We start from the raw sequence: 19,390 nt of genomic DNA on the forward strand, positions 1-19,390 counted from the left end.
TAGGTTCACAAATAACGCCATGGTGACCAAAACAGTAAAGGGTCAAAAATAAAGTTCCAAAAAACGAGTTTCACTTTACAGTGAGCCTATCGGCGGCCACTGGACTGGAGTTATCAAAGTGCCTATATAAGCTAATAATAATAGAAGATAAAATAAACGTTATGTTTTAGTTTTAATAGTATTCTAAAAGAATTTATAAAAATGGATTTATCATGTGTTTGCTGTCTCCCAACCAGCATATCACGGCGATTGAGACAATTTGGGTTATGCAGTTGAATTGAGGGATCTTGCTTAATGGTCACATGACCTCTTGTTGCTCTAAGTGGCAAACTATTGACATGACTGCCCTTTTTATCATAATACAAGTCCCAGGTTAATCAATCAATAAACGTCAGTTATCGTAAAAATTAGTTGAAACTAGTTTATTAAACATTTCAATCGTTCCGTTTTTGATTCGATAAATGAAAATATATTGTTTTTTGTTTGTGTTTTTTTCTTATCCTTGTCACCACTCGATAACCTTGGACCACTGCTTGATTATAAGACGGATAAGAACTTATAATTTTGAATTACCGCTTTATTCTTTTTTTTTAAATGAATTAATTAGATAAATGGATGTGTCCTTGAGTTATTTATTTCTTGAATTCCTTATTTTTCTTCAAGTTTTGTACAACTCGCTTCACATCTGCGGTGATTATTTTACAGATAGAATTCAAGAAATGAGTATCTCAATAACTCATCTATTATCTACTTAATTCATTTTCTAAAAGAAGAAGCTGGTTATTCAAAATTATTACTACTTATCCATCTTATAACTTATAATTGTAAAGCAGTGGTTCATGGTTATTGTTCGGTGACAGGGACAGAAAACAGCATTTAAAAAATTATCAAGTAAAAAAATGGAATAATTGAAATGTTTATTAGACTATTTCAACAAATTATGCGATAAATACTAACGTAATTTTCAAAATCATATGCTCTGTATATTAAGTAACCCTGGACTCGTACAATGAGATTATATAGTAATTAATCCCACTCAATGGGGTAAGGGATGTTTGTTTTATGAAACAGGAAATAGTAAATAGTCTGTGCATAAGGGCTAATTACAGGGAATATTCCGATTGGTTATTGCTTAGCAACACGGGATAGGTCAATTGGACCACTTGTTGTATTCACTGAATTTGTGTCTGTTTTAAAATTGCGTATCATTTTAAAGGTCTCACTTTCTAAAAATATGCTTTATTTTCATATAAATCATTATCATGCATGTTTTTTAAAGAAAACAATGAAGGTTTAGTGTAAATTGATTTTTTAAAAATATGAGGTTCTTGTTCTGAATAGTGAGGTTGACGGTGAGTTAAACAAAATAGTGTGCGCATTTATCAATTTTAATGACATTTAGCAGAGGGATATTCTTCAAGGCAGGCATTAGGTGTCACTCTGTTAGAGCTATATCTAGTGTTACCTACTAGGTCGTGCTCGGTATCACTCAGAAAATTTCACATTGATCACATTGTCTTTGTTTAGTGTTGTGACGACAATGTCTAATTATTATAATTATGATAATGATAAACATGGTTAAAGTGTACTGATGAAAATGATGACAAGTTAATGAAAGAAAAAATAAAAAAAAATAGTAAGAAGAAGAATAATGATATTAAACAAATAATCACTAAATAAGCTTTTAAAAAAAAATGGAAATATTTGTTTTTTTTAAACCCAAAGAAAACAGATAAATAGAAGTTTAAGAGAAAAAAAAAAGAATTAATATTGGAAAAAAAAAATTGTCCCTGTTGGGACGATTATAAGTTTACAGGATTTGTTTTTTGGGGTTTTTTTTAGATTGGTGTAATCTCTGATGTTAATTCATCATTTTTGTTATTCTTTGGCTTTAATCGTGAATTGCATTTGACATACAAGTGTTTTGCAACAAGGATATTTTGATAGGTTTTATTAGAGAAACTGCCATTTAATATTTGCTGCAAGATTGCATGATACTATAAGCAGTTCCTTTTTAAAAAAATTTACAGGTCCACAAAAACGTTGAGAACATATTTTCCCGATTCACAAAGGAAGGAAAGGCTACTGTTAGATTAACAGAACCACCGTGTGATATTGCTTTCAGTCAAGTAAGTAAAATCCTTATTATTGCCCGATAAAAATTTATATATTGCGTTTTCTCACCTCTTTCTCCAACCAACAAGTTACAGTATGGCCCTCAAGGTCTGATCTACTACTTATTCTTTTTAAAAATGAAAACTTTTTGCACAATGACATGATAATTTGTCTAACCCATTAGAACAGCTCTTTTGTACTCCATTCCCTTTTTTATGATCAAATCTATCATGGACCTTATAGCATTTGAAAATATTATTAACCTGACTTTTCAATGGAAGTTCTTAAAAACGGATAACCCTTTCTGTTTTTTTCTTTGTTTGTTTTTTGTTTCTTTGTTGTTGTTTTTTGTTGTTGTTTTTTTGTTCCTGCATCATCTCGAAATGATGCTTGTCATGCAATTGTTTTTCTTTAAAAGAGTTAAGTGTCATACTCTGGAAAAACTTGTATTTAAACATTTGACCAGAAAACTTGTCCTTCAAATATCTGTCTATTGAAATGACCCTCATCTTGGAAAAAACTCTCAAATCTGGGACCTAGTAATTCACTGAGGTGAAAGAACAGCACAGAAACATCATGAAAATAATCAGCAACATATTGTGAACTAATACCAGCTTTTTTAAATGTTGAAAGCTTTTCTATATCTCTTGTATTCACCAGTCAGTTGTATAAAACTAGGGTTGACTATGGAACTTCAAGAATTATTGATTATGTTATGTATGTGATTTTTAAACAAAATATTATTTGTTTTCAAGGGCAAAAGAGTATTATAATATTATTCTCATATATAACAGGCAGATCCAAGCCAACTCCACATGTTTTTAAAGCTTGTGCGATTTGCTTGTGAGAGAAAAGATGTTCCTGACAAAATACTGAGTGTCCTTGCTCCAGTTTCAGCAAAACATGTGGAGAAACCTGTTACAAAGCTAGACATCTCAAAGCCATCAGAGTACCCTATGTCCTTACCCAAGTCATTGGAGAAATTAACGGTAAATAGCTTATGAATTTTTAATTAGCAATGGATTTTGAGTATACATGCACTGTGGTTTACAATTATATTTACATGATGCTTACATCTAAGCTTCAAAGTGCTTTTATTTTATTTTTTAAAACATGTTTTGGGGTATTAAAAAAAATGATTTCACAATTTTTCCATTTAAAAATTTTGTTTAAATTTATTCTTTTTTTTTTTTTTTTTTTAATATTTATTTTTTTAGAGTTTTATATGGTGATGGGGTGTAAAGATTTTTTTTCAATAGATATTATTCACCTTCATGATTATTATCACAATTCCATTCATGATTTATGACAATTTGCAAGAGTTCAATTCAAGCTTCCTTGAGTGTAATGTCATGATGAAAGCAACAATTATACTTCTTTTGTCATTGTTTCATGTCATTACAGAGGTAGATTCATGCGAGCTGCATGAAAGAATTATTGGCAGTTATTCACATTTTAAAATACACCAAACTTTCAAATGATTTGATGACAAAGGATAGATTCCAACAGTTAAAATGCACATTCAGTTTTTAATTCTATGATAATGTTAGTTATTTCATGTGTACATTTATAAATTACATATTGAATACATACAGTTTTGGATGGATATTTAACATTGTCAGGACAGTGGTAAAATGCTGATATAAGGGTGTATATATAATATTCGTTTCAAACTGATCATTGTGTATAGTATGAACATATTGTGTGTGTTTTGTTACATACTGTCTGCCTGCAGCAAGGCCCATGTTATACTGGGATATAGCATACTAGTAAGTAGCCTACACACACACACAGAAAATACTGGGTAGCTGCAAATAGACTACAGTCAAAACATACAAGAACAGTTGCCAACATGCACAAATGGGGGCTCCAAGAATCACCAACATGCCCAAAGTGCAACCAAGCACCACAAGATGCAAACCACCTTGTACTAGATTGCCCAGAGACAAAACTGGAAGGGGGATTTGAAACCATCAACAAATGTGATGATGACTTCCGAACCTGGATTGATACCTTGAACATAGAAGTGTAGCCAAACGATACTACTACTACTCACACACAAAGAGAGAGTGTTTGTGAATTAGGCAGAGAATAGCTCTCGATTGCCTTTAACTGTAGGCTAACCTGAGTGTAATGTTAACTAAAGCATCGTACATAGAGATAATGAGTGGGTTTTGGCGCCCCTGTTGCAACCTATTAGGCTTTTAAAAGTCCCTGCTAGAGGCGGTAATATTTACTAAAGGTATAGAGGGAGAAAAGTGGTGATTTAAACTGTTATAACCAGGTCCTTGGTATATCCAGATCTGTTATATATGGATTCCAGTGCAGTGTATATATACATATTTCGTGAACATGTCAAGATAATGTGATTGCTGGCATTTAAGCTCATTCAAAATTCAGAATGTGCTCAAAATGATTTATTTTGAATTAATTCTTCAAAATCACCCAGATTTCTCTTTACGAACCCTCTCAACTTTCCCCGCTATTATTATCACTTTCCACTTGCAAATATTGATTCATGAGACCATATCAGAAGTTAAAGATCTGATCACTTCTTTTTTTTTTTTCCTCACAGATTAATGAATGTTTGCTAAGGAGAGTAAGTCCACAGATTACATCCTTGCCAAGTCTTCAGGAGCTTGATATGGGTTTCAATCAGCTCACGACTTTACCTGATTCTTTTTCTGAGCTCTCCAACTTGAAAAGTCTTCTTCTTCCATGCAACAAGTTTACCACCTTTCCAGATGTGCTGCTCAAAGGACGATTTCATAGTACACTGCAGGTTTTGGATCTCAGACAAAATGAAATTAGTATAATTCCATCGGACATTGTAAAGGTATAGAACACATGGTGTATGCATACTTTCCTATTCTCAAAAAATTGTTGGGGAAATTCCTGATGTGTTCTTATTCTTAATTTCCTTTATTTTTTGCTGTTCCATAGTCATCATCATCATCATTCTCATTACATTTTCATTCACATTCCAGATATGCCCTTTCTTTTTTTTCTTTGTTTTTTTTTTTTAATAGTTGACAATTCTTAGTATTTAATAGTAACGATGATGATATATGGCATTTATATTGCACTTTATCAAATTAAAGTTAGCTCCAAGCACTTTAAACAGCTTTACAAAATCTTGACCAATTTGATAATTGACAACAAGGAACATAAACAAATAAAGTACACAAACAATTCAATGAAATAAAAATGTAAAAAGGAAGTTTTTCAACTGATAATTAAAAGTGTCTGGCATTCTGAGTATCTAACATGCAATGTGGAGGGGCATTCCAAAAAATGGGGTGCTAAAAGTGTAGTGATTACTCAACAGATTTACATTATCATTAGGTTTCTGAATTTTTGATCATTTTCATTCTCAGGTTTCTTTTGTAAGTTTTCTATTATAGCTGGGATGTCAGCGCTCAGTGTTTTGAAAACAATGATACAGATTTTTTATATGATTCGTTTATCAACTGGCAACCAATGAAGTTTATGTAGAAGAAGCCTAGGTAGTAAATATTTGTCTTTGTTGTTGAACATCAGCTTAGCTGGGTTGTTCTGAACAACCAGAAGATTTCTGACTTTTCTATTATTGCATTGGCCATTAACGAATTGATTTAATTTGGCTTTGATAAAACAGAAGAATCGAATATAAGTCGTGGAACTTTTGTTTGAATTAAATGTTGAAATTTGCTAATCATTTTAAATTCTACATGCATGCTTTTGATGATATGATTACCCTGATTTTTTCATTGAGAGAGTCAAATCAATAATAACAAGTTTTTTTGTACATGATAAGAATTAAATGCATGTTCTGTTTGTTTTCTTGGGAACATGAGGTAATCCACATTTTAGAATTTTGGTCTTACCATCATAAAGACATTTTTGTTCATATCCATCAATGACTTTACCTCAACGAAACATTTTTCAAATATTTCAAGAAGATTGGCAACATTTTCAATAGAAACACAGAGATAAATTTGTGTACCATTAGCGTAGGAATGACATTTGAGACCAAATGTTGATATGAGATTTGATATATAGTTGATGTATATAAAGAGTATAATAAGGGCTCAACAACAGAGCTCTGTGGTACATCAAAGTCAGTAACTGTTTTTATGATTTAACACCCATATGATTACTGACATCATTCTTTATGAGAGGTTTTAGTGGGACCAGTGAAAATTCGTTACATTTATTGTGCTGGTCCAATTTAGAGTGATTATTTTTCATAGAAAGGGTTTGGGAATTGGTTAGTTAGCAGCTTTTTGTCCCCAATGTCAGGCAAAGATGTGTATTTGGTGTTCCCAAGTAAATCGTTGCAAATAATAGAAAGTTGAATTTTCAAAATTTGAAATTAAGTTTGAAGAATTCGCTTTTTAAATTGCTAACTTCCAATTCCTAAATAAATGTTTGTAAATTTGTCGATGTTTATGAGTTTTCACTTTCTTTTTTTTGCAAATGGTTGCACAATAATAGTTTGATATTTTCAATGTGTATTAAGTAAATGAAGTACTGTTGCCTTCTTTTACATGTTAATGCAAATACTGTTTTGCATAATTAAAAGGTCTACGAAAAAAAAAGGTTACATGTTAACTTGTGATAAGTTAAAAGGCTCATAATTATTATTATTAATGACAATTGTATTTGCTCTTTGTTACATGTTTAAAACAATAACCATCAAACTCACACTGATGTGTGATACCTGAATTTTTCAAAACTTACATATAATTTGTTTTTGTTTTTTGTTTTTTTGGTTGTAGAGTTTCATTGAAAAGTTTGAAGCATTTTACAAAAATGAATATAACAACTCTTTAAAAAAAACCAAACAAACTTTACATGGAACTTTTTTTTTTTTTAAACTACAAATATATTTTCATTATTAAGCTCTTGAAACTGAATTTTTATTTTAATGATTATTTAGGTTAAAACACTACATGTTGATTTTCATTTGATATTCTTTGACCAATTTTTTCTTAATTTTGTCCTCTTTCTTGGAATATAATTAAAATGAATGCATTTAAAAAAAAATTGAAATTGAGTGTAGAGGGGATGTTACTATGTTATGATTTCAAACCTATTCTTTTTTTATTGTTACCTTTCTTCTTTCAGTTGAAATCACTTCTCAAGTTGAACTTGAGTCACAACAAGTTGAGACATCTACCAGAGTCTTTAGGTTTGATGGTATCCTTACGTAATGTGCAAGTGAGCAACAACCTACTAGATTTTCTACCAGGGACTTTCTTGACTCAGACTTTTGAAAATGTTGACTTTTGTGATAACCCATTTCTTGGACAGCTGCCTGAATTATTTACCAGTTTTTTTTCATTCACATTCCCGTCGCTAGCAGAATGTGCTGCCAAAGTTATTGTTCAGCATGGGTGAGATGTATTTATTTAAAATTATTATACATTATAATATTTTATTATAATACTATGAGAGCGAATGCTCGAAACAATATTGTAGAAGTTGATCATAATTATACTTGAAATATTTTATAAATAGCTCCTTTTATCATGAAGTTGAGCACTATATATATTGTCACAAGGTGCGTTCGCAACTCGCAATGGATGCGAAGGCCGCTTATGACCTTAAAGTGTGGAGAGGTAGACGTGGACGTTACAATCACCAACAGAACACCGTATCTGACAAGAGAGCCATTATTATTTATTTAAAGTAAAAGAAAGGGGAACAGCTCATAGTTATTGAGCAAAAGAGAATAACATTGCATATATTGACAGGAAAAATCAAAAGTACATACAAGTAAAAAGTAGTAATGCAATATAAAATTCATGTAAGTTTTAACCAAAATAAACTATACTTCACCCAGGTTCCAACCGTTCCATTAATTCCCACTAATAATGAAATTATTAATTACATATAGGGTCAAAATAAACTGTTCATATTCCGAAAGGAGAATAAAATTAATCAACAAAATTGTTCACACAGGGTGCGGTGTTCCAGCCTGTTCAAATCCAAAATTGTTCCTAATAAAACACATAGATCGAGTGTTACTTCCTCATCTTTACAAACGTTACATTGTATTTTGTTCATATTTCTCAAAAATTATATTGTTCAAAAGGGTTCAAAACACATTTACCGGGCGCTATGTCCTAGCCCCGTCAAAATTACAAAGTTCAAAGATGCAAACGCATTTACCGGGCGCTATGTCCTAGCCCCGTCAGCTCTTCACGAGCACAAAATACAAAAAACACAATATCGCTTAGAGCCCATAACCGGGTACGACACACAAAATACTGGCCATATTAGGCCCACTTCGGCTACAATACAGCCTAAAACACAATGCTGGCCAACACACAGGCCCAACACATATCGCCTGAGAGCCCATATTCGGGTGCGACATAAAATACTGGCCACTTTGGGCCCTTTTCACTGTGTGTTTCAACATAGCCAAACAGAATTCCAGCCAACACACAGGCTGTACAGGTCTTCCTTCTTCGACCTCAAATCGCAGACTGCCAGTTGAACATCGGCCCAAGCCGAAACATAGGACAGGGTATCTAACGGTATCTCGGTTGATGCATAAGATTGATGAGGGTGTTTTAACACTGATGGAACATGATAACCCTCCGTTCTTTCATTGCCTTCATAGTCTACACCACCCATGGCGAAAACAAGGGAGTCCCTATTCCAACACCCATCCTACACTCATAAATCATTTAATTATATGGGTTTGATTCTACCCGAGACCTTGGTGGGTAGGACAACTATCTCCCTTTGTTACCTAGAAGGCATTTCTTTACATATATATATACATATATATGAGTGGTTTGCATGTCTCTGTTCTATCATTACTTCTTTCTGATCCAATGGTGTTAACTTGTTAACTTTAGTACAATTCCACTGTAAAGGGCCAATGGAAGTCCCAAGGCTGCAGATTGGTACATTAACTTATGTAAACATTCAGAAACTATTCTGCAGTAATTAGGATATTGAAAGTTATATGGTTATGGAGACTACTGTGATATTGTCTACACTTTTTGGCAATTATAAACTTGAAAAGTTTCATAGGTGCTATTAAACTCCTAAATCAAAACAAATGGCAAGAATCTGCACACAGTCAGTTACACTATTCAATATTTACCTTTTGAATATGTTGACATTATTGTACTTTATAGCACAAGGGCATATACGTATGAGTGATTGATACAAAATACAATGTTAAGCTCTTGATTACTAGTTCTGACATTGGTTGGTAACTTGTAAAAGCATATCGTTGACCGGCAACACAGACTTCTGTCAGTTTTTCGTTTTTTAAATATTTTTTACTACTTGCAGACTCCACTCAATAATAGGAATCAGGGGTGCTATTGCCAGTGTTTTTACTTTTATTTTGAACCATTTTGATACTTGGTGATCGTAATTGTATACCATGGTTGATTTTACATTCTGACCTATGTTTGTGAAGGTCAGCCTTTCTGAGTAAAATTTATTTTAAATAGCAAGTCAGTTTTGCTATTCGTGTAACATAGTTTTTCTTTCTCTTGAAATGTTGACAATTCAGTGGATTTTAATAAAAATCCATTTTGTAGTAATTTTTATACCAATGACAGTATCATTTTTTTAAAAATATTTTTTGGATTTTAGTTTCAATATTTCTGAAAAATCAACTCTTTAATCCTCTTCTTTTATTTTACAGGATCCATTATACTGTTGAAGACCTAGATTATGTGTCTATAAACTACCTGAAGACTGCACACCGATGCATCTGTGGAAATATATCTTTTGAATCGGGCAAGATCGGCTTGGTGTACAAGAAGATTTCCTCTACACTCAGTTACCTCAGTAGCAATAGTATACCATTTCAAATTCATTACTGTTCCAAGAGCTGCTTGGAGTCCTTTAAATAATTTTGTTTGACATTCTGAGATGGTTTTTAAAAATATATCAAATCACAATATTGAAATATCTGTATTCATCTGTAATAAATGATTCTTGTGGCCATAAAATAGACACACTTTAAAATATGTTTTAAGCAAAGACCCTCCAGGATGTTGCAAAAATCAATGGGAAATTGTTCCACATAAACAGTTCAAAATGTTCAAAGGATCTGTGACAAATTCTCTTAAAACTTTTCTTTGGCATTTTCAACATCAATTTGATTTGAGTGACCATGGTGGGTCATACAGATCAATCAACAAGATCGGCTAGTAATGGAGAGGAGGAACTGATAATACACTTGATAAATTATCTCAACATCATTGACAACCCTGGCTCTGATAGGAATCCAGTGAAGTTTCAATTGCATGAGGGTCATGTCTAGCCACTTTAATGTGTGTTTGCAGCCTGATTTTGTAAATGTTGCAACCTGTCAAGCAAAATATGGGGGAGTTCATGAAAAGAGAATGTCAGTAATCTACATGTGAGATTATAAACGAAGACATTTTCAGCGGATTTTGCCATGTCATTTTCCTCCCATAAAAGCTCAGGTCGTTAATGGTGGAGCTGCAGAAAAACCACCACCACGTCTTGTGACACCTTAGCTCAATTACATAATTTTTGGTGACCCTCCTATTTTTATGACGCCAGCATAGACAGTTGGGCATAATGCCAAAAGTGACACAAGAACAGTGGTGGTCTTCGATGAGATGATGGTCGAAATGGAAGAGGAGGCGGGTGTGGGGGGGGATAAATTCATAGACTATTCTGGCAGATTCTCTCTCTCTCTCTCTCTCTTTCTCTCTCTCTCTCTCTCTCTCTCTCTCTCTCTCTCTCTCTCTCTCTCTCTCTCTCTCTCTCTCTCTCTCTTCATATATATATATTATGATTTGTAACCATTTGAGTGTGTTCCTCTACTCTTAGTGGGAACCTGTGCTTTTGTCAGGATGAGACATTTAGGTGATCTCAAACTTACACGAACGGTTTGCTCTTGGAATCTACACAAGTTCTCTATTTGAACCAGTTCCTCTTTGTCTTCCATTTTTTAATATCTTGCAGTTCGAAATTAAACTAAAACAACAAATGTTTTCGCTTTTTAAAAATTTACTTTTTAATTTATAATTTGGCTTATCTTTTAGAAAGAACGTGCACTATTATAGCTTACAGCGCAATATCCATTTTTATGTTCTTGAGACGGTTTACAATAAGGGATGGATCCTGACCTCCCATAGTGGGCAGGGAGGTACATGCTGTGTCTTCTATCCCCCCAACCCTTTTTCCAATTGTTTGCTGTCGTTGTCTTGGAATGAGATTACTTGGTTTTGTCCTGGCCCTGGCCGGAGTTTCTTGGCTGGGAGTGGGAGGGAACAGTCGAATGTATAGTTATAGTTTTGGAAGATGATATTTTATTCCTTGTAAATCATCTCTCTGTTATGCATTGTATTATGTTTAGTTTACATATTATATTATATGATTTGTAAACATTTGAATTTGAGTGTATTCCTCTTATTTGGGACATCTGCTTGTGTCTGGATGAGACTTTTAGGTGATCTCAAACTAAGTACTTTGACGGTGTGCTCTTGGAATCTACATCTGTTCCCTATTTGAACCAATTCCCCTTTGTCTCACCTTTTCTGATATGACCTTAATGTGTTGCAAGTGCCGTAAAACCTTTAAAAACAAAAACAATAAGGGATGTCAAGCCGTTATCATCACTTAACAGTGAACAGTCGGATTAGGATGAGACATGAAGCTGGGTGGGGTCTTCTGACCTTTAGATGGCAGAGAGGTCTTCTATTGCCCTTATCTGTTTCCCTTTACTATGCTGCTATCTGTCTTTGTCCTGGATTGAGTTTGCTCAGTTTTTTCCCTGTTAGTTTAAAATATACAGTGCAACACGCATTCAACGAACTACATGGGACAGTCAGAAAAGTTTGTGGAATGAGTGAACACGGTTGTAAGACAAGAGACACAAACTGTGATGTAGCTTTCTGTACAAGTATATGATCTCAATGTTTGCGCGTTCTTATCTCATGGATTCATGCCTTTTTGTTGGCAAAATAATGAATACCATTCACTCCTGAGTTACTCGCTTAGACAAAGAAAACACACCACCACGCCATACAACACATAACGCGGTAAGAATGGAGGGGAGGGGGGAGGCCATGACGTAACTATAGTAGGCCATGGGGGAGGCACTTGTTTACACCCTTCGTAAAACTATAGCCTAGGTCCATGGCTATCCGATGCTTGTCACAGGCGATTGAAAGATAAGCATGGCCTTTTCATGTGTCCCAATGCATTCCTTCATTAATGTGTCATATATTATGATAAATACTCGCACATTGTGGGTCTGGTTGTTTCATCAGACAAGCACTTCAGATCACTATGCCTGAGACTGACCATTACATGTGATCACAAGTTCTTAAAACTGGGTGGGGTTCCTAACCTTCCATAGTGGGCATGGAGGTACTTACTGTGTCTTCTATCCCCCTATATCTGTTTTCCAACTTGCTTTCTGTCTTTGTCTTGGAATGAGAGCAGTTGGTTTTGTCCTGGCCCTTTCTGGATACCCTGGCTGAGAGGGAAGCGGTCAAATGTATAGTTAGTGTGAGGAGATGATATTTTTTTTCTCGTAAATCATCTCTCTGTTATCCACTGTATTATGTTTTGTTTACATATACAGAATTTCTAAACATTTGAGTGTATTCCTCTTATTTGAGACCTGTGCTTGTGTCTGGATGAGACTTTTAGGTGATCTCAAACTAACTACAATGATAGTGTGCTCTTGGAATCTACATCTGTTTCCTATTTGAACCAATTCCCCTTTGTCTTCCCTTTTCTTGGGCGTTTTAATTGTAATTCTAGAACTGTTTCCTATCCCATTTTCTTGGCGCCGTAAAATTCTTAAAATCAAAAACAAACAAAAAGTTCTAAAAAAAAAAAAAAAGTGAGTTGTTAGTGCGGTGCTCAATGACATTGCATGCTACTCACAGTGGGTTGTCAACTTTTTTTAACGATCGTCGTCTTGTTTTATGACTTTTCTCTGTTTTTTTTTTTTTGGTCAGTTTCAGGCTATGGACAGAACGAAGTTGACGTCACTTAGGTCTTTGGAGTTTTTGTTTTTAGTCCGCCATTTCTATGACTATGAATGGTTCTCAATAAACTGATTCAGATTAAACGTTAAAGGTTACATAGTCTGTGGGTTTGTGCATTATTTCCGGTTGCCGAATGTTATAAGCCGTTTGACTGAGCGCAAAGCATCTATGAAGATCACAATGGCTACGGCATAATGCAACTCTCTCTCTCTCTCTCTCTCTCTCTCTCTCTCTCTCTCTCTCTCTCTCTCTCTCTCTCTCTCTCAGTTTAGTTCGTCGAAACCGTTTGTGGATGGTGTGAGAAAATTACTAAGACTAAGACAATGAAGGACATGATTTGGGAATTATGTTCTTGTTACGTTTGTTGAACTTGTTGAACGCATGAAATTGTCGAATGCATGTTCGACGAATGTGTGTTGCGCTGTATTGTAGTTTGTAAACATATAAGTGTATCCTTCATATCCGGATCCTTTGCTTGTGCTTGGTTGGGACTTAATTAAGGTAATGGAGGCACATCGGTAGATTGCTCAGTAACTCTTCCGTTCCCTTTTCAAGCCAGTCCATTTTGTCTTGCTTTTTATTTTGGTGCTTTTGACTTCAGATCTACAACTTTTCGCTCTATCATTTTCTTTTTTGACTGACATTTAAATGATCTAATAGTATCACAAATGGTGTAAAATCCTTTTGTTTTAAAAAAAAAGACACAAGACCTCAAAGCCACTATTGCAATATTTTTCTAAACAGTTTGTAATAGTATAGAGTTTGCCTCATAAAATAAAACAAGATGATTGCAATGGAATAGATGTACAAAAAGCATTGAACAACAGCCTTGAATCACGTTAAGAATTTGATATACAGAAAACGAGCTTGTAACTGATTAGCTGATAGCTGATATGACTCCTTGCAAATTCTGTTGTCTGTTCTGTTATGGCTTTCAGTCCTTGTCCTTCAATTAAAGGAATTAAAAATTATGGAATGCAGTTAAACATGTTAATTCCCAAAGCGGCAGTCTTTGAGTAACATTTCTTGGTGGGGTTCCTGACCTCCCACAGTGGACAAGGAGGCACTTACTGTGTCTTTTTATCCCCCTATATCTGTTTTCCAATGTGTATTTTGTCTTTATCTTGGGATGAGATTACTTGTTTTTGTCCTGTCCCTGGCCGGATACTTTAGCTGGGAGGGATACGGTCAAATGTATAGTTAGGGTTTTGGGAAATTATATTTTTTGTCTTGTAAATCATCTCTCTGTTATGCACTGTATTATGTTTTGTTTACATATTGTATATGCCTTTTATAGATATTTGAGTGTCTTCCTCTTAGTGGGGACCCATGCTTGTGTCTGGATGAGACTTTTAGGTGATCTCAAACTAAGTACGTTGATCATTGATAGTGTGCTCTTGGAATCTACATCTGTTTCCTTTTCCCCAATTCCCCTGTCTTACCATTTCTTTGGTACTTTAATTGTAATTCTAGAATTTTTTACTATCCTATTTTCTTCCTTTTTACTGGCGCTGATATGACCTTATTGTGTTGCAAGCGCTGTAAAACCCTTAAAACAAACATCTTGGTTTTGTCCAGGCCCTAGCTGGGAGGGAAACAGTCAAATGTTTGGTTAGAGTTTTGGGAGATGATATTTTTTTCCCTTGTAAATCATCTCTGTTATGCACTGTATTGTTTTATTTACATATTATATATGATTTGTAAACATTTCAGTGTATTCCTCTTTGTTGGGACCTGTGCTTGTGTCTGGATGAGACTTTAAGGTGATCTCAAACTAAGTACTTTTATAGTGTGCTCTTGGAATCTACACATGTTTCCTACATGAACCAATTCTCCTTTGTCTTACCTTTTCTGGGGTGCTTTAATTGTAGTTCTATAACTTTTTACTATCCCATTATCTTCCTTTTTAATGGCGCTGATATGACCTTAATGTGTTGTAAGTGCCTTAAAAACATAAAAACAAACTTTCTTGGGTGCTTTAATTGTAATTCTAGAACTTTTTACTATCCCATTTTTTCCCCTTTTTACTGGCGCTTCATGTGTTGCAAGCGCCGTAAAACCCTTAAAAAACAAACAACATTTGAGTAATATTTTATAAACATGAGTAACACTCGTTGTTTCATACAAAAGGAAACAAATTCATAAGTTATCTCCCTTTTCCTTCACTTTCCCCTGTGGTAGGGGAAGTTACTCGCTGCAGAGTAGCATGAGAGGGCCTCAGTTTGCAGTCTCCTTTATCCTATTTTTTAATAATAATATCTGTTGCCCTTGTATGTGAATTAGTATTTTAGATTGAATTTTTGTGTGTGTATATTGTTTTGTATTTTTTTTAAAGTAAAGAGACCATTTCTTTTGTTGAAGTGGGGTGTTTTTACTTTCCGGGATGAGATGGGAGATATCTCTTGTTGTGTCTTCTATTCCCCTTTATACATCTGTCTTTCTTTTCCGTGTTGCTTTCTGTCTTTGTCTTGGAACGAGATTACTTGGTTTTGTCTTGACCTTGGACAGAGCCCTTGACTGAGAGAGAGGCAGTCAAATGTATTGTATTATTCTTCCTTGTAAATCATATCTCTGTTATTTACTGCTATATTTTTTGTTTTAATTTGAATATAGGATTTTGTAAATGTATTCCTCTTAGTTGGATCTTGTGTTCATGTCTGGGTGGGACAAAGTGCACCGATAGTTTGCTCTTGGACTGTTCCCTAATTGAACGAGTTCCCTGTCTTACCTTTTTCTCGGTATTTTCAATTGTAAGTCTAAAATCCCATCGTCTTCCTTTTTACTGCCGATTATATAAATATAACTTTAAATTGTCACAAGCGACGTAAAACCATTTAAAACAAACAGACCGTTTGATTCACTCGGGACCCCGCCAGTGGTTTATTATAATATATTATGGTTTTCTTACCCCGTATTTCAACAAGCTCAAACCGCTTACAAGTAACGTGACAACTTTCTCTCAACCATACAACCACTCAAACATGTAGTATTAAACATAGCAATATAATTCTACAGTGTTACATATTAAAAAGAAACATTTTACGGTGGTTTAAAAAAAAAAGAAACCTGCATCACTACTGTCTTTGATATACAGTGCAACCTCTGGATAACGACAACCTTAGAATAACGAAAACCCCTGAATAACGACATTGACCCCTGGTCCCGAATTTTTCTGCTAAATGCTAAATAGTATTTTTAAAAACCAAAATAGCGACATACATTTTTAGTAAAAACCCTGTTTAGCGACATCGTTATAATAATAATAAGCGGCAGTTGATACCCGACCATCGTCATTTCGTACTCTTCTTAACCACTAAAAAACGATTTTCCCCCTCCCAATGAGATCACTTTGTTACCGACCAATCTGAAAACGTGTTTACTGCAGAGCGTGGAATCAGCGCTTGTATCTTGGAAGAGAATTCCCGATAAGGGGTAACGAATATATACAAACGCATGCTCGCCAAATTTATGAGTCAATTTTGGCTTCACAAGAATGTGATTATCAGACTTTGATCTCAGATTTCTGGCTGGAACGTTTTCATTAATTTATCCAGGATATTCAGAGTGCAGTTACTTAAAAACAATAGTACAGATCTTATACTGGGTGGGGTTCCTGATCTCCCGTAGTGGACAGGGAGGTACATACTGTGTCTTCTATCCCCTGATATGTTTTCCCGCTTGCTTTCTGTCTTTGTCTTGCAATGAGATTACTTGGTTATGTACTGGCCCTGGCCGGATAACATGGATGGGGGGGGGGGGGGGGGGAACAGTCAAATGTGTTACTTTTGGGAGATGATATTTTTTCCTTGTAAATCATCACTGTTATGCCTGGGTGGGGATCCTGACCTCCCATAGTGGGCAGGGAGGTACATGGTGAGTCTTCTATCTCCCCATATCCATTTTCCAATTGTTTCCTGTCATTGTCTTGGTATGAGATTACTTAGTTTTGTCCTGATCCTTGCCGGAGTCCCTTGGCTGGGAGGGAAACAGTCGAATATATAGTTATTCTTTTGGGAGATGATATTTTTTTCCTTGTAAATCATCTCTCTGTTAAGCATTGTATTATGTTTAGTTTGCATATTATATTATATGATTGGTAAACATTTGAGTGTATTCCTCTTAGTTGGTACATGTGCTTGTGTCTGGATACGACTTTTAGGTGATCTCAAACTAAGTACTTTGACTGTGTGCTCTTGGAATCTACATCTGTTCCCTATTTGAACCCATTCCCCTTTGTCTTGCCTTTTCTTTTGTGCTTTAATTGTAATTCTATAACTTTTTACTATCCCGTTTTCTTCCTTTTTACTGGCGCTGATATGACCTTAATGTGTTGCAAGTGCCGTAAAACCCTTAAAAACAAAAAACAAAATCACTGTTATGCACTGCATTATATTTCCTTTTACACGTATATATTTGTAAACAATTGAGTGTGTTCCTCTTGGCGGAGACTTTTGTTTGTGTCTGGATGAGACATTTAGCGATCTCAAACTGATAGTGATAGTGTGCCTCCATAGTGGGCAGGGAGGCACTTACTGTGTCTTCTATCCCCCTTTATCTGTTTTCCAATTTGCTTTCTGTCTTTGTCTCGGAATGAGATTACTTGTTTTTTTCCTAGCCCTGGCCTGAGTCCTAGCTGGGAGGGAAACAGTCAAATGCATAGTTATTGTTTTGGGAGATGATATTTTTTTCCTTGTAAATCATTTCTCTGTTATGTATTATTATGTTTGTTATTTTAAATGTAAGCATTTGAGTGTACTCCTTTGTTGGATTTTGTGCTTGTGTCCGGATGAGACTTATAGGTGATCTCAAACTAAGTACATTGATGGTTTGCTCTTGGAATCTGCATCTGATCCCTATTTGTTCCCAGTTCCCTTTGTCTTCCTTTCTCTTGGGTGCTTTAATTGTAATTCTAGAACTTTTTACTATTCCATTTTCTGGGTGGGGATCCTGACCTCCCATAGCGGGCAGGGAGGTACACACTGTGTCTTCTATCCCTTATATCTGTTTTCCAACATGCTTTCTGTCTTTGTCTTGGAATGAGATTACTTAGTTTTTTTTCCTGGGCCCTGGTCGGAGTCCTGGCTGAGAGGGAAACAGTCAAATGCATAGTTATTGTTTTGGGAGATGATATTTTTTTCCTTGTAAATCATCTCTCTGTTATGTATTAGTATATTTGTTATTTTTTAATGTATAATGTAAGCATTTGAGTGTGTTCCTCTTTGTTGGATTTTGTTCTTGTGTCGGATGAGACTTATAGGTGATCTCAAACTAAGTACATTGGTGATATGCTCTTGGAATCTACATCTGATCCCTATTTGTTCCCAGTTCCCCTATGTCTTACTTTCTCTTGGATGCTTCAATTGTAATTCTAGAACTTTTTACTATCCCATTTTCTTCCTTTTTACTGGCGCTGATATAACCTAAATGTGTTGCAAGCGCCGTAAAACCCTTAAAAAAAAAAAAAAAAAAAAAAAACTATTCCATTTTCTTCCTTTTTACTGGCGCTGATATAACCTAAATGTGTTGCAAGCGCCGTAAAACCCTTAAAAACAAACAAACAAAACATAGTGATAGTGTGCTCTTGGAATCTACATCTGTTCCCTATTTGAACCGATTTCCCTTTTTCTTGCTTATTCTTGGGTGCTTTAATTGTAATTGTAATTCTTGAACTTTTTACTACCTATTTTCTTCCTTTTTACTGGCGCTGATATGACCTAAATGCGTTGCAAGCGTCGTAAAATCCTTAAAAACAAACAAACAACAAACAGATCTTTATTCTAAACGTTTCTCAACAGGAAGCCAACCCGATGCAGATTGATTTCTCATCTTTTTTATAAATAAGCCTGGTAGCATCGTTCTGGGCTATCTGAAGGGTTTTTTATCTTGTCTTTATTTATAAAAGAGAGGAGAGAATTGCAATAATCTAGCTTTGACAGGTTTACTAACAAGGCTGATATGTCTCTTGTAGTGAGATATTCTTCTCATTTCCATGTACCTTAACCTTGATTAACCTTACGGTATGATTTACTTGGCTGGTGAAAGACAAATATGAATCATTAAATAAACCCAGATTTCGAACAACCTGAGCTGTTTCATTTGTACTATTTCCAGGATTCACTCTCTACATTTTTCTGGCCCAGCGATAAAGATTATTCCAGTTGACTATCGTTAAGTATAAGTCCGTTTCACCCCAGTTTTCAATGTAACTGAACAAGAGTGGAAACGTTCAATTAAAAGATTTAAATTTGTCGTCGGTTGCTGGCTACCCTATGACTATGAAA

The 19,390-nt window shown here is 34.9% G+C and overlaps 1 protein-coding gene across 2 annotated transcripts in view; it reads left to right on the top strand.

Annotated features, from left to right (window-relative positions):
* The window catches only part of LOC144962813 (leucine-rich repeat protein 1-like), a 21,874-nt gene extending 2,495 nt beyond the window's left edge, over positions 1 to 19,379 (top strand). For both annotated transcript variants that reach the window (XM_078896090.1, XM_078896089.1), the window contains exons 2-6: positions 2,031 to 2,129; positions 2,910 to 3,104; positions 4,691 to 4,951; positions 7,225 to 7,493; positions 9,773 to 19,379. In XM_078896090.1, coding sequence (XP_078752216.1) covers positions 2,031 to 2,129; positions 2,910 to 3,104; positions 4,691 to 4,951; positions 7,225 to 7,493; positions 9,773 to 9,983 — 1,035 coding nt within the window. In that variant the 3' untranslated portion in view covers positions 9,984 to 19,379. The remainder of the gene's footprint in view (positions 1 to 2,030; positions 2,130 to 2,909; positions 3,105 to 4,690; positions 4,952 to 7,224; positions 7,494 to 9,772) is intronic.
* The last annotated feature ends 11 nt before the right edge of the window (positions 19,380 to 19,390 follow it).

The sequence above is a fragment of the Berghia stephanieae genome, chromosome 1 (assembly GCF_034508935.2).
Source record: "Berghia stephanieae isolate SIO BIC M18660-M18661 chromosome 1, UCSD_Bste_1.3, whole genome shotgun sequence".
NCBI classification, from domain to species: domain Eukaryota; kingdom Metazoa; phylum Mollusca; class Gastropoda; order Nudibranchia; family Aeolidiidae; genus Berghia; species Berghia stephanieae.